The 15,561-nt window shown below is 41.8% G+C and overlaps 1 protein-coding gene across 2 annotated transcripts in view; it reads right to left on the bottom strand.

Moving 5' to 3' along the window:
• SPIDR (scaffold protein involved in DNA repair) overlaps positions 1 to 15,024 on the bottom strand; it is a 195,817-nt gene extending 180,793 nt beyond the window's left edge. For both annotated transcript variants that reach the window (XR_008429959.1, XM_053938390.1), the window contains exons 1-5: positions 14,978 to 15,024; positions 8,547 to 8,702; positions 7,539 to 7,617; positions 5,815 to 6,000; positions 3,041 to 3,189 (exon numbers count right to left, since the gene is read on the bottom strand). Coding sequence is in view for 1 of the 2 variants with exons in the window: in XM_053938390.1 (XP_053794365.1) it covers positions 3,041 to 3,189; positions 5,815 to 6,000; positions 7,539 to 7,617; positions 8,547 to 8,702; positions 14,978 to 14,992 (585 nt within the window). In the remaining variant the exon portion in view is untranslated. The remainder of the gene's footprint in view (positions 1 to 3,040; positions 3,190 to 5,814; positions 6,001 to 7,538; positions 7,618 to 8,546; positions 8,703 to 14,977) is intronic.
• Between the last annotated feature and the right edge of the window lie 537 nt (positions 15,025 to 15,561).

The following is a 15,561-nucleotide window of genomic DNA, read 5'->3' as shown; positions in this document are numbered from 1 at the left end:
AGGGGAAGAGATTTCCCAGTAGAAACATAATACACTCCTACCAAGAGTAAATACTACCATAAAGATATTTTGGCAGTAATCCTAAACCTCCAGAACCTCTTGGTATTTGGCGTATTTTGAAGTGGCGTAAAAGAAATTTCATGGTCTTTTGATTATCCACACACTCCATTAGATTCTAGATATTTAGTAAATACCACAAAAATGATGATATATCAACATTTGGCTTTTTTTCCCCTTCCCTCACCATGAACTAGGCCACAAAATTAACAGGCCTTTTTAAAGAATACTCATACAGCAAATGACCTCCTATAGAGAATAGTGCCTTTCTATTCTCTCTTGGAAACCTCTCGGCTTGCCTGCAGTTTTATTCTAGCAGATTTTTCCTCGGAAAACAGCATATCCCAAGCAAAGCAAAACAATGACTGCAGCAGGCAGAGAAATCACTGGGGATTTACCCTCCTGCATAAACTGAATTCCCAGAAGCAAGTTTTCTGGTGAGGGTGACCACCCAGCAAAATTCCCACAGTGTGGCACTCCAGCTGGGATGGGGGAAGAGGAAATCTGTAGGGACAATCTCAGTTTCCCAATGTACCCACATCTTTTGTACTAGCATAACTATTCTGGTTAGATTTAAAAACTTTTTATTACAGTATGGTTGCATCCCAAAAACCCCTCTCATGAGCGTCATTAACATGAATGTGTCTCATAACATTTATCCAGCTTTCCATGTACACTGGGATAAGTCATGCTGGTGTAATAAAAACAGGACAACTTTTACCACTTGCATAAATCTCAATTCTGTTTTCACAGCTTTATGCAGACCATGCAGCCTCTTCTGACGCTGCAGCCCGAGACTTAGGCTATATAAAATAAGTTCTTCAAAACTTGAAAACTTGCTAAACTCTGAGCTACAGATGCTAGAGTGGGACTGACACCCACAAGAACCTGACCAGTGCCAGTTCACACATGTTGCCACAGCCAGACCCACTGCTTCACAGAATCACAGAAGCAATTAGATTGGAAAAGACTCCAAGATCATCAAGTCCATGTTCAAAACCATGTTCAACTAGACCATGGCACTAAGTGGCACATCCAGTTTTTCCTTAAACACCTTCAGGGATGGTGACTCCACCACCTTCCTGGGCAGCCCCTTCCAATGTCTGATCACTTTCTGTGAATAAATTCTTTCTGGTGTCCAACCTGAGCCTCCCTTGGCACAGCTAGAGGCTGATTTCTTTTGTCCCCTCACTTGTCGTCCTCAAGGGAGTAGAGTCTGAGCCCACCTGGCTACAGACTCCTTTCAGGTGGTTGTAGAGAGTGATGAGGTCTGCACTGAGCCTTCAGTTCTTCAGACTGAACACCCCCAGCTCTCTCAGCCGCTCCTCATCACACTTGTGCTCCGGACCCTTCCCCAGCTCTGCTGCCCTTCCCTGGACTCACTCCAGCCCCTCAATGTCCTTTTCGTGGTGAGGGGACACGGACAGAGCCACCGTCCCACCCTCTGGTCCCAGCAAGGCAGCAGCACTCTGCCATGGGGCTCACTCCTGGGAAACTGGAGGCTGCTTTCTCTCCTGTATGAGCAGGACTCCCTGTCACACTCACTCGCGAGCATTTTAATACAGAATCGATACATAAACGAGTTTCAATAAGGCTTTAATCCCCTTCGCTAACAGCCCGGCCTATGGCCCCACGGGCCGAGGTTCCCGGGCCTGCGGTGCCCTCTGCCGGGCTGCTGCAGCACCGATCCCCGGTGGATCTGCTCCCGCCGCTCCCACACCCGCACCTCCTCCGGCCCGTGTTTCCCGGCTGCCAGGCCGGCGCTGCCCCTTCCCCGGCTGCCCCCCTGGGGGTCACAGCCCGGCCCCTCCGCTCTGCCCGCCCCGGCTGGGGCTTCTCCGCCACATTCGGGGAGCGCTGCCGGCGCTGGGCTCCCTGGTGCGGCACCAGCCCCCAGCTCTGGAGAGAGGGTAAATCACAGAGCGACAGAGTCAGGTTGGAAAAGACCTCTGAGATCATCAAATCCAACCTCTGAACAAACACCACCACCACATCAACTAGACCACGGCACTAAGCACCACGTCCAGTCTTTGTTTGAACATGTCCAGGGACAGTGGCCCCACGCAGCCCATTTCAAATGTTACTTTGGCCTACGGTACCATCATCATGTGTCTTTTCACACAGGTCAGTTCATTGTAAGATACTAAATAAACATCTATGGTTGACACAGAATGCTTCTTTAGAAATAAACTTACATTTTCTGCAGTAAAAAAAAAAAAAAAAAAAGCTACCATATCTTAGCCAGTAATATTCCGTTCTCACTGCTTTTTCCCTTTCTGGAGCTCTGCAATCCTCATCATTGAAAAGAGTGTCCTGCATGTAGTCCTTTACCCCATCAAGCTCTATTCCCAACACCTGGGTTTTTAGATAGTCACAGTCGCAAAGTACTAAAGAGAAATAGGAAATTGTCTCTCACCCACCACACTACAGGAAATTAGGGCACCAGCTTGTCACAAGCAGCCAGGGACAGTCCAAAGTCCAGATGATCATCTCTGGTGAGAAACTCGCCCACCTGATGACCTTCTGCACACACGTTGACATACAAGAAATTCAATTTTAATATAAGAACAAGTTGCTTCACTGCAAGGGTAACCAAGCACTGGGACATGTTACCCAGAGAAGTTGTGGAGTCTCTGCTCTTGGAAATACTCAAAACGAAATCCGACACAGCCCTGAACAGCCAGCTTCATCTGCCCAAATGTGAGTAGGGGGGTTTGATTAGGCATTCTACAGAGGTGCCTTCCCACCTCAGTCAGCCTGTGATCCAGTGACCACACTACCAAGCTCTGTGTGAGGGGCACTGCTTGGTTTTGAGGTTTGGCAGTCAAAGAAAATGCCTTGAAATTCTTGTGTACAGAATTCCTTCTGAAAAGATAAGGTAAGCAAAATCCTCACACTGCCTCAAAACAAATGCAAACAAATATGAATACATTCCATAATTATAGCAGCAGTTTTTTTTCTTAAACTTGGAACAGTTTCTCACCTTACAAAGCTCATCACTCTCCTCTTTGACAGGCAGATTTGTGCAGGAGTCTGAGTCTGATATCTGTACTGAGCTGTCCTCTTTTTCTGACCCATCACACTGATCAGTGGAATCAGTATCCTTCTCCCAGTCAATAAGCTTCAATTCATCTAAAATAGAAGATTGGTAAAAAGAGTTTTTCTTAATCACCATCTATTATAAGCACAAAGAGTAATACTACAGCTATCCTGAACTTGAGGGAAGAATTTCAAAATTATTTTTAATCTATGTTCAACTGATCTTTATGTTTAAGTATTTTGTGTCTCATAAAGGCTAAATCCTACTAGCCGAAAATGTTCTGTGAGGAAGGATAAAAATCACATACATACGAAAAAAAAAAAAGATTGTCTGCAAAGAGGTGGTACATTTAGCTGCACAGGTAGGTAGGATGTTTTCTTTAGTTCAGTTACTATTAATTTTTCCATAGTTTAGTTAGGGGGCTTTTTTGCCCAGCTGCATTGGATTCTCCATGTGAACTTGTTCAGAATTCACTGTTCTAAGCAAATGCCTTAAACAATGTTAACTAACATCTGCTATTAGTGGTAACCGCACAGAGGAACAAAAAAGCTAGTTGAAATGGTCACCTCTTAGAACTCCATGCCTAAATATACAGGTCTGCAAATCAAATCTTTAAGCACATCAAAGAGAGAATTGTCAAGGACAAATTAATAGAAATAGGAATAAGAAAAGATGGAGGTAAAAAAACAACAAATAAAGCCCCAGACAAATCCACAATGAAATGTCAATAAACAAAAAGATGCAGACAGAAATGCAGAAAGTTTTTTTCCACCATCCTCAGGACCATGTGATATTTAATGCAACTCCAAAAGTCCATTAGTGATTCCAAGGATCTACTGAACGGCATGGAAACCTGAGCTGCAGTAGCACCCTCACAATCCTTTAGGTCCAAATGCCACAAGGTACTGAAAGAGATAATTTCAACGTGTTTTGCATAAATGAGCATGCTCAAAGGAGAAGGGATAAAAGCTTTTTGGGGGGTCGCTTTTTTTGCTTTTGTAAATGTCATATTTCTAACACTGGAATAGTCATGTACAGGGGAGAGGCAGCAGAGAAAGAAGGCACCTGCACCATGCTCCAGGCATCTGTACATATCCATGGAACTGTGGTAGTATCTTCTGTACTTGGCAGTGCTACTGTATTCTAAATACTAGTTTCTGCATTGACCTTTCAGACTCTGAAGTCACCCAGACAAACACACAGCTATAATGCTGCCTCCTTTTACACACACAGATGCATTTCTGTTTCTGACTATGAGGAAGCTTCATCAGAAATTTTAAACACAGACATAGCAAACAGGTAATGCAAAGAGGTTTCATTTGAAGCTGTGTGACAAGTTGCATGCAACTTGTGACAACAGAATAAATTCCTTGATGAATACAAAGCAATCCATTTTATCTTGTCACACTGAAGTTCTGACACTCAAAGTGAACTTCACATGAAAGGGAACACCTCTTTAAAAAATACTTCTTCCCTACTGTCACCACACCTACAACTGTACCTATATATGCACGCACACAGAGAGGCACACAAGATACAATGCTAAAATTAGTGTAAAATTAACATGATGGTTACTTCAAAAAATATGGAAATTACAGTTCTTTTACTGCCCACTGCTTTAAAGATATTTTTGGGTTTAGAAGAAAAACATGACAATTATTGGATTTTCTCAGTAACCCTCAAGCAAATACATAACACATCAGGATTTCTTCAATTACAGAGAAACCAAGTTTTGCTATCTTATAAGCATAAAAATGTCTGTGTATTGTCTCTTAAAAAAAAAAACCTGCAGGATATACTTGCAGGGGACAAGTGAATATTAATGGTAGATTAGAAAAATTCCTATTCAGCAACAGATTGCAGTTTAGAAAATGAACAGTCCTTCCTTTTCAAAAAGAAGAAAATTACTAGGGATTACAGAAGATAGCTATCAGATATGTCAATGACAGTTATATAGATGAAAGAAGGAAGATTTTGCATTTTTGTTTTAAACCTAAGGAGCATATTTCAGCAGTGTCACACATGAAACAAAAAGTCATCAATCAGTCAATCTATTTTGCTCAGCTCACAGCAGCGTTTGAATGCTTTGCCAGACATCCAGGACCCAGACTAACTAGTATTTCAGATCTAGCTGAAGTAACAAAGTTAACAGGTTAGGTTAACAAAGTTAACCTAACTTATTTTGCATTGTAAAGACTTCCTAACAAGTTCTAATGCAACTTATACATTATCCCAATTAACACTTCTATAATAGAGCATACAGTTTTTCTGTCTTCAGCTGCACTTTTTAATCAATTTCTCTCCCCTGTGTAATTTCCTGGTCCACAAATTAGAAAGGAAGTTCTAAGAACTGAACTCATGGCTGTTCACATAGTGCAGCTAACAGGGGAAGCAAGGAAGACTGTGTTCTGAAATAAAAATGCATGGCACAGAAGATGATGCTATCTGCAGCTGCAAAGCCTGCCATATCTAATCAGTAGATGCAGAAAACTGTGCTCCTTTACTCCAAGGTTTAAAGTTTTTGTACATAATTTATACTAAGAGCTTATTCTATACCCAGATGAACTTTATGAAAAAAAAAACCCAAACCCCTCCAACTGATCTAACCAAAACAGGAATGGATCATGTCATTTTGCCAGAATGACCTCAAGAATATTTTCATTACAGCACCTGAAATGGACAGAAGGTTTCTTGTTAAATCTTGCATTTGAACTTACCTTCACTACTTCTGTCCTCTAACAATAAATCATGTCTGCTAGGTGACTCCTTTGTTTTGGAAGCATCACTTTTTTTGCTGTGCAACCTTGGAATCAATGTTTTATTTCCATCATCTGAAAAATCACTGCCACTAGAGGTCCATATTATGTCCTCAGCTTCCTTAGAGCTTTCAGCAGCAGCAGCTCCTATGAAAAAGCATTGCAAAGTGTTAGACTGTTACAGAAATGCAGTTTTGTTAAATTTAGAAGTATTGAAAATTAAACTGTACTATTTTTTAATGGGCAAAATTATACATTCTGTTACTAGGCATCAGAGATTAATACTGAAGCATTAATTCACATGTATTTCCTACTCATACATGCATTATTTTCAGTTTAATTCTCCACAATAAATGCTAACACTTCATTTTATATAATGAGGCTACCACTGTGTCCTTCAGCAGTGTGAAGAAAAGTGAGGACTGTCTGACATTTAGTCCCCCTACATACAGTCCTAACACTCCTCCACTCCCCCACGTGTACCCTTGTAAAATGCTGCGTGGTTTATAGGAAGACTGTCCTTAGAATTCTGGGTTTGGGAGCTCTCTGACTTTATCCAACAAGTAACAAAGGAATAAAAGTATTCCACCAGTAGAGATTACTCTTCAGTTTTCTCCAGAGAGGAAAAAAAAATAACTTCTAAGGTGTTGCAAAGAAAAGCTGGTGTGTTTTTGAAGTAAGACATTTTAATTCAAAATACCTTTCTGCATTATTTTTAATCATAAAAGCAAGGAGAAAAGGATTCATGCTTAGCATGGAGCATACAGAACTAGGAAGGCAGAATTTTCCACTTCCTACCACTACTAAAACATTATAAGTAAATGGGAATTTAGATAATTACTGGGGGTTTGTAATTAGGCAGAAGGGCCCAGAAGAGAAAAACACCACCACATCTCCTCCTGCAACACAGAGAGGTTCTTCTTAGAAATCTAGAAAAGCTAGAACCCCAAATGTAAAAAAAAAGTGTCCATTAGGTCACCTACTTACATCCAACAAAAGCAGCACAGCTGCTGGAGCAAGCAGAAATAGAGACTGAAAAATACCACCCCCTTTTTCTTTCTTTTTCTCTGGGCTCAAAAAAAAAAAAAAAAAAAAAAAAAAAAAAAAAAAAAAAAAAAAAAAAAAAGAACTAGAAAGAGTCAGTAAGTCCTCCTCCTCTTTATTCTAAGTTCTTTTTTTTAATGCCTATATTAAACAACTTGGGGGCATACAGAAGATTGTAAAAGCAGGAGGTTGCTAGAACTGTTTTTCTACCTATTGCTCATATTTACAAAATATGTGTGCTCTTATGCCTGCTTGTCTGTCTAGAAGACGACAGAATAATCTCACTTTCAATCTATACAGCTAAGGGCTATTTTTCATACCCTCCTAATGAAATGTGAAGGATTAAAATATCCCATCCCTTTTATAATACACACCATATACAGCATTAGTGATGCTTCTTTCACCTTTTCAAAAGCAATAGCTGAATGCCTGCAGCTTTGCAGAATATATTTCTGGCACTATGGGTGAATGGATGTGCCCACCACAACAGTGAGAGACTCTGTGTCTTATCAAAATTAGCTTCTAATTACAGCAACAGAAGAAGAAAGCAACCAGTATTTTGAGCCAACTTCTACCCCAATACAGGACAAAAGAAAGTAACAATAGTCTGACAATGTTAACATGAAATAATCAAAACATACTAGATGCACTTTCAGCAGATGTTAACAGTGGTCCAAGACGCTTCTTAATCCTGGATTTCTTATTAGAAGGCTTCTGGGACTAAGAGACAGAGATTTAATCACTAGGACATTAATTTTAACACATATCAACATATTCAAAGCTGTTGTTACTCACTTACCAAAGCTTAGCAGAACAATTTCAAAATAAATTTAAAATCTTTTAGAAGACTATAATATAATGACGTATTAAAGCATGAGAATAGTAACATAAAATCTGAATTTTCATAGACGGGGAAAATACAAACTTTCTGTGACTATGACAGAAATCACATGTGACCTTGAGAAGAATAGGAGCCAGTATTTTCAGCACTAAAATGTCAAAAGTGGGCAGAAACAACATGCTTGATAAAGCATGTGTCCTCTTGAAAAGTTACAGAAAGAATTACTTGGTTGCCCTGTCTCTCATTTTACTATATCCCATAAGATATGCAACAGTGTGACTGCTCAGTACCAGAAGAAGAAATAGAAAAGCAGCTTGGGTCAGCACAAAATACTTTTCATCCAGATCTGGCTGATCAAGCAGGATTTTCTACACTTAATTCACTATTACAAACTATTACACTATTCAGACTATTCACTATTACAAATTACACTATTTAGGTCTAGCAAAAAAATCTTCAGATGCAAACTATGGCATTTTTGTTCCATATTTTTTAGGAAATGTAGCACTCCTTCCCAAATGTCAAATTACTTTTGCATCCTTCAGTGTATTATTGAAATTTTCTAAGTGATAAATGCTATCTAGAACACAACATATCAACATATGCTCTGCAAGTTACACTAACAAGTTAAGACAATGTCCTTATGTAACTGTGCTTTCCATTTTCTGTCTATTTTGACAGTTGCAACAACATGCTGTTTGTTTGGAAACAACACCAAAAGAAAAGGCAACATCTTATTATTCACTCAAGCATGGAAATTCACTGTCAGTTTGCATCTCTTTATTACACCACTAATGCAGCATTTTACCTCCAGCACTGAAGTACTCTCAAAACCATCCCCACACCTAAGCCACGCATTGGAAATTGAAGCAGCAGACACTGATGTCCTGACATTTGATTTTTTCAGACCTAGGGGTGTCTCATCTGGGAATGGTGTGCGTTCTGCATTCCAAAGTCTCTTCCGCTAGAGAAAGGAAAAACAAACCCATTAAAAACACAGTGTAGACATAATCAATTTCAAGTTAAATTTACTTACTCTAGATTGCCCCTAGTATTTCCTAATGTTTACAAACAAATTCCAATTTTTAATTGGAGCTCATAAAAAAAAGTCTCAAACATTTGCAAGCATATTTTATGTAGCACTAAATAATAACACCACCACCAAGGTCAGGGGTAAATTAAATTTTTGATAAATACACTTTCTGTTGGTCTAAGTTACATCCCATAGTACTGATAGCTGCTCAGTGAAGCTGAAAATATTATGTTACACAGGAACAGCTCACTAAATTAACTAAACAATGCCTTCAAAGTAATATTTAATGTGCTTTAATTTTGTTTACGCAGGAGGTCACACTAGATATCACTATACAGTTCACCATTAAAAATAACTAATCAACCAAAAAAAACCCAAAACAAAACAAAAACACCCCAGGCTCTGATTTTTCAGCTGTAAGAATTACACTTATTTTCACAACCATTTCCCCACAAAAAACGTTGCCTTTCCCTTACAAAGGATGCCAGAAGTCATTTGGAGCATTAGATAAGTCACAAAACAGGATGCTGATTAGCATCCAGTGCTAATTTCATGCAAGAGATTGTAACATCTGAAAATAGCTGAAGATGAGAGAGTTGCCTGTTATCACATCCAAAGTTATCTCTCAGATTCAACACCAGGTTACACATAGAAATTGAACTTGAACACGATAAACATCTTATCCTACTCTGCTACTGAAACTTATCTTAGAAAGCGCTGACTGTATCATCTAACTACATCTGTCTTCTTCTGATGTACCTTCTCTCAAGCAACTACAGCTCCTACCTATAAATAATTATTCCTCCAAAGTTAAGTTAATCAGCACATATATTTTCTTCCAGGCTGGTCAATCAGGACTGTAACATACATATCAAACATAGGCACAACAAAAAAACACGAAGTGGAATCATAGAATAAATATGCATATTTATTTTCCATAGGGTTTTTTCAGTGCTCTTGAGAATGAAACCAGCAGTTTCCAAAAGCGTACAGTGAGCAGCATCTTACTTCACCCCTCCTGACACACAGTGCTGCTGTGCATAGTAGGAAGACAGAGCAAAACAAATGCACTTTGCAATTTTCACTGATGATAACTGACCCTGCTAAGAGCCTCTTCTAAAACTGCCGAGGGTATTTACACCTCAAAGCACCTACTCATTATCAAACTGTCCCCATAACTACTCCCACAGATATATGAAAGGTACAATCTTGAATCTGACGTGGTATTAAATCCAGAACTAACAGCGCTTTGGTAAGGACACGATGTCAGGTAAGGAGACTACAGCAGTTTAACAAGAAAGGTTAACATTATGACACAGAGAATTTAAATGTTGCTTCCCTCCCAGTGAAGATGCTGGCCCAAGCCTCGATTTCCAGAGTGCTTAGACAGGAACCTCTGCATTGGGCTGTCCTCTTGGCAAGTGCTTCTGATGGTTTTTAACCTTAGTCAGTGCTGGGAGTCTTGCTTGTATGCCTGGTTTTGTAGCTTCTAGATTTTGTGAGATACATTTTGCAGACAAAGACTTACTGTATCAAACACAGTTCATCTAAAGCTTATTTCTTGAATGGGATGCTGCAGTTTTGAGGAACATGTCTGTGCCAACAGCAGCACCACAGCTTGCAAACAGGTTTACAGGACACCACTTCTGAGGGTCAGTTAAAAGCAGAAATGGTTGCAAATAAGTGAAAATAAATGCACATAATTGCATGCACAAAGAGTTGCATGAAACAGGCTTTGTAATATACTTCTATTGTTAGCAAGCTTAATAAACATAGAACTAGGAAGTCACCCTCTGTTAAGCTTCTCATTCATGTTATTCTTAAAATCATGACATTTGCTGATAGACAGCAAACCTCAATTTCTCAGTGCTGTCCAATACCAACACAGGAAAGAAAGAGCGTGACATAAGAGGCAGGGGATGAACAGCAGAATGTGGCAGCAGATACACAGCCACTGCTGCACAATTGCCAAGACTTGGGAAGGGGACACCATATAAAAATCAGCACGATAAAGGCTACATGTTAACTCCCTGTCCCTAAGTAAGAAGGGTTAGGGTGCAAACAGAAAGGATGTGCTTACAGGCAACAAGGTTAAAAAAGCAAACTGAGTAGAACAAATAGCTAGGTTTATGTTTAGATGGTTACACTTCTATTTAGAGTGCAATCTGAAGTTGCACTGAAAGTGACTTTTAAACAACTGAAATTCAGTGTACTAGACAGTCATGGCTGTGACGGGCAAGAAGACTTTTCACAATTAATGACTTAATAGCAGAAGAGTTTTATTTAACCCTGCACTTCCTTAGCCTGACTAAAGCCAGGGCTGCTCAGGTTTTCAGAGCAGCACTACAGAGCTGTCTCGGGGCAGGTGGTTCCTTGACAAAACAGAAACAACTGGAGTCCCCTCTTCCGCTTCTTTCTGAGCACTTGGTACTCACCAGACTCTGTGCAGAGACAGCAATGATGAACCAAACTGCCAGAAAACGTCCTTGGGAAGAAGCACTTCTTAGCTACAGCTGGTGCAGCAGCACAAGAAAGGATACAAGGATCAGTGGGACCAGTCCAGCAGCTGCTTGACATTTATGGCAGCTTAATTACAACCTGAAGAACCCTCAGTGCTGTGGACAGTTCTGCTTAATTAGCTCTTTCTTTCACCATGTGTCCTGCTCCCCAGACTCAAGAGAATCTGAGAGTTTCTGCTACCACCACACAGCAATTTATAGCCGCTACAATCACTGAAAAACCTGAAAACAGTCCCTGAAGTCCCAAACCAAGAAAGTACAGAAATACACCCTGTACATAAGATATTTCTCAACTTTTGCAAATTCTGGCAGACTCCACTTGGAAGGAAACAAAAGAGAAGGACTTAGGATCGTTGATACTGACAGCAGCGACTTTGAGTTCCGTGTCTTTAATACAAATACCTTGCCACCATTTCCCACATCCTAGATCATCTTAAAAAACTGAAAAAAACCCCAAAAAAAACCCTAGAGCCAATTACCCCATCCCAAATTCCTTGTCAATTTAAATCTCTCCATATAAGTGTTTGATGTGAATTCAAGAAACTGGACCTACAGCTTCAATCCACAGTTACTGAGAGGGCATGGGAGCAGGTGCAAGGGAGCTGAGAGCAGCCTGCAGGGCCTCTGTTTGGCTCTTTGCCTTCAGACATGGTGGGAACAATGCCAGTGCTGGGGACAGCACTATCACCCTTCCCCTGCAAACCACTTTGGCACAGAGGGGTGGTGTCCAAGGACTTCTGCAACAGGAATACATCTGCTGGCATGCAGAAATGGCAAGCTTTAAAGGCTCTTTGCTTCTGCTCCAGCCTGCTTCACGGCAGCAGAGAAATGAACATTTCAAGAAACTTAATTCTCAGGAATAAATATTTATAATTAAGCTAATCTGAAGGCTGTGCTGTTCTCAAAGAAATGCAGCAACAACTGTGAGTTCTTTTAATTTTGAGTCACAAGGTTAACCATCTTTTTCTTTGAACTAAAAATGGGGCACACAAAAAATAACTTATGTAATTTATTGAAGGAATGCATGAAGTGTCTAGAAGCAAGGTATTGGAATTAAAAAAAAAAAAAATCATTTAATCAGGCTCAAAAGAGCTAGAGCATGTAGACCTGCCGTACAGCACAAAATCAAGATTTATTACAAAACAGATTCAGACAAAGAATGTTGTAAATTGCATAAAGTGTCAGAAGCCAAAATAGGACCTCTGAAATTTTGAGTTAAAAAGGGGAAGGCTAGGATGGCTACCTCATATAGAAATTGCCTTGACCTCTTTTCCCAAAAGCATTGCATTTGTCTCTGGAGCAGTTCCTTCGAAGTGAGTGAAAAAAACCCTGAGTTACTCCTGTTGGCATTAGTGGGATTAGGACTAAGCCCTCCTCATAAAGGGCATGGCAAGCAACCTTACCCCATTATTCCTTTAGTTATTTCCAGTGAGATAAAGGTAAGTCAGCCTACATGGGTGCAAGTGTGAGGAAAAGGGAGGCACACTGAAAAAACTGTGAAAATGCATAGTGATTACACAACATACTACTGCAAGTATGGGGCTGGGGTGTTGGATTTGACTTTGAAATAGATGTTCCTATCTAGAACATCTCCACTCAACCAGTCTGTGTGGTTACTTATGCCCAAGACTTGTTACCCAGAAACATCTTATATAAAGTCACTGGGACCATATGCTCAAAGGCTACTCACTACATGCCCTTTACACTTCAGACAATCCCACCTCTTTGGGGCTACTTCAAAAACCACAGGAAGAGGCCCCAGGAACACATGACCCAATATATTATCTACCTCATATGCAAGTGGCGTTTCTTTGACACATCACCTTCTCTAAGACAAAAAGCAACATAAGATGAAGGAGAAAACAAGTGACAAAACATTTCACTACATGAACTCCTCCTGCTACTGGCTTTCAAATCCAAAAATTAGTCACATCACTTAAACATCAGTTAGAATTATTCAAATACAATTGTTACATTCTTCCTGAACAGAGTAGAATGAAAAGCATTGAAAGCCACAGCTCTAGTTGCCAGAGACTTTTCATATTTAAAAAAAACCTGATGGGAGCAATTACATAAAAGTATGCAAATACCCAACACTGACCAACAGCCATCCTCATCTTTCACCTTTGTTCTCATCGGTTTCACATTAAAGTACTCCAACTAAAACACTTAAGCTTGTGTTGGCCTTCAAAAGTCCAATTTGAAGAGAGTCCAAAACCGAATTTGACAACAAGCACCTCACTTCCAGCAAAGCGCCATATTCGTGATACTGAGTTCTTAAAAGTGTAACTACTGCTTTTAGTGCCTAGATCAATGACTTACACTGACATATATAAGATTAACATTTGAATGTCAAGATTTTTAACCTATACATCCTTTTTTAAGCAACAGTATAAATTACTATATGCTTACATTGAAAAAAAACAACTGTCATGGAATAAGAATACTATTGAAGTATACTTTGTATTAACAACTAGTGGCAAGTAGTTAAAGAGAAATCTGCAATCTATGAAAGCAGTTAAAGCAGAAGTATTTTAGAAAAGCTTACTCAAAATTAAGCTATCCAAAATGTTTAGGATACAATAAGAGTATCACACATTTGTGTTACATCTCAGGTTGGCACGGGTTTTAAATCAATTTACTTAATAGTCAGCAAGTGCACTATTTCCCCTTGATCAGTATAAGTTTTCATTCATTAAGGACCATTATCTTTGTCAGCAAAAGGAGTTAGTATTATCACAGGCTGTTATCATATTGCAGGAAGAGTTGGTTAAATCTTGTTTCAGTTAAGTGTGCATTTTTTCACTAGCCAAGAATGAAAGACCTTTCAGAAGAATACATGTATAGTGTCAATTTACAGGTTAATTTATGTGAAGTATAGTAGATTATTTTTAACCTTGCTGTTGACATTTTCTTCCATTAAAATTTCTTTTAAATGTGCTTATACTTAAAAAGTGGTTGAACCTGCACACTAGTATGGACAAAATTCTTTAGCAACCAGGTCTGTCATTTGTCAACGCTATTTGTCAGCTCTATATATCAAGCACTTGCAGTTCCTCTTTCCTCAATATTAGCCTAAGCACGGCTAATCAGAGCCAGCACATCCTAATTGCTCCTCTGCGAGGACCAAGCAAATTACCAAAGGGACAGAGAAACAGCACGGGGCGCTTCTCCTCCCTCCGCACCCAGACAAGGAAGTGAAGCTGCTCAAAACAGCATCAATCCTGGCCAACTCCCACAATTCCCTTTTCCTCTCAAGTTCTACTCTCCCTGCACTTTTTCCCCGAATGCCAAGTAAGAAGGCCGGGCTCCCCCCTTCCCTCGCTGCGGCTGTGCCACGGTGGATTTCACTGTCAGTGTTGCGCAACCGCGCACACCAGGAACGCGGGGAAGGGCCCCTGCTCCCGCCCCGCGTTCCAGCGTGGCGGGTCTCCAACACAGGCGACGCCTTGGAGCCGGATATGAAAGGGCAGCGAGGGCACAGCGCGGCGGCTGCTGCTCTGCCGCCGCCACCGCCACCACCCACCGCCGCGCCCCTCGCAGCGGGGCCGGGAGGCGCGCCTGGCCGGCGGTCGGGGCGCACGGCAAGGCCGCCGCGAGGAGCGCCACGGCTCGGCCCTGCGGGGCGGCCAGGGAGCATTCACCAGCCCGGCCGAGCCCCTTCTCCTCCCGTCCCGCCGCCGGTACCTTCCCGCCGGGCATCGCCCCCGGCGCGGCGCCGCGTCCCCGGTCACGTGGCGGGGGCGCACCGGGGGCGGGGCCGAGGGAACCCCCGGCCCGCGCCCGCCCTTTGTAGCTTTGGCGCCGCCGGAGCCGCGGCTGCTGATTGGGCGGGGCGCGGGTGACGTAGGCGGCAGGGCCAGGCTCGGGGAAAGGCGGTGCGCGCGCCGGGGGCGGGCGGGAGCGGCTCCGCGCTGTGGGAGCGCTCCTCGGGAGCCGGCGGCGATTTCCCGGCGCCGCGTCCCCCCTGCCCTCCCTGCCGAGCTGCCCCCATGCCCCAGGCGGAGCTGGAGGTGCCGCGAGCGAGGGGGCTGCCTCGAACTGGGCCGTCTGTTCTCTGCCCGGGCCAGGGGCTGAGTTGGCAGCGCTGATTTTTGAGGGGATGGTGTGGAGAGCGACGTCTGAGCCCTGTCCTTCTCTGAGAAGCTTTTCAGCCGGGGTTTCGCCGCTGCATCCTTCGTGATACCCAGGTTCACTCAGAAGTCAATCTCAAATGAATGTTTAACACCACAGGGAGAGAAAGCACAGGGATGGAAACACTGGCTAAATAC

This window comes from Vidua chalybeata, chromosome 1, assembly GCF_026979565.1.
Source record: "Vidua chalybeata isolate OUT-0048 chromosome 1, bVidCha1 merged haplotype, whole genome shotgun sequence".
In the NCBI taxonomy this organism is placed as follows: domain Eukaryota; kingdom Metazoa; phylum Chordata; class Aves; order Passeriformes; family Viduidae; genus Vidua; species Vidua chalybeata.
This window is presented reverse-complemented; position numbering and strand designations above follow the sequence as displayed.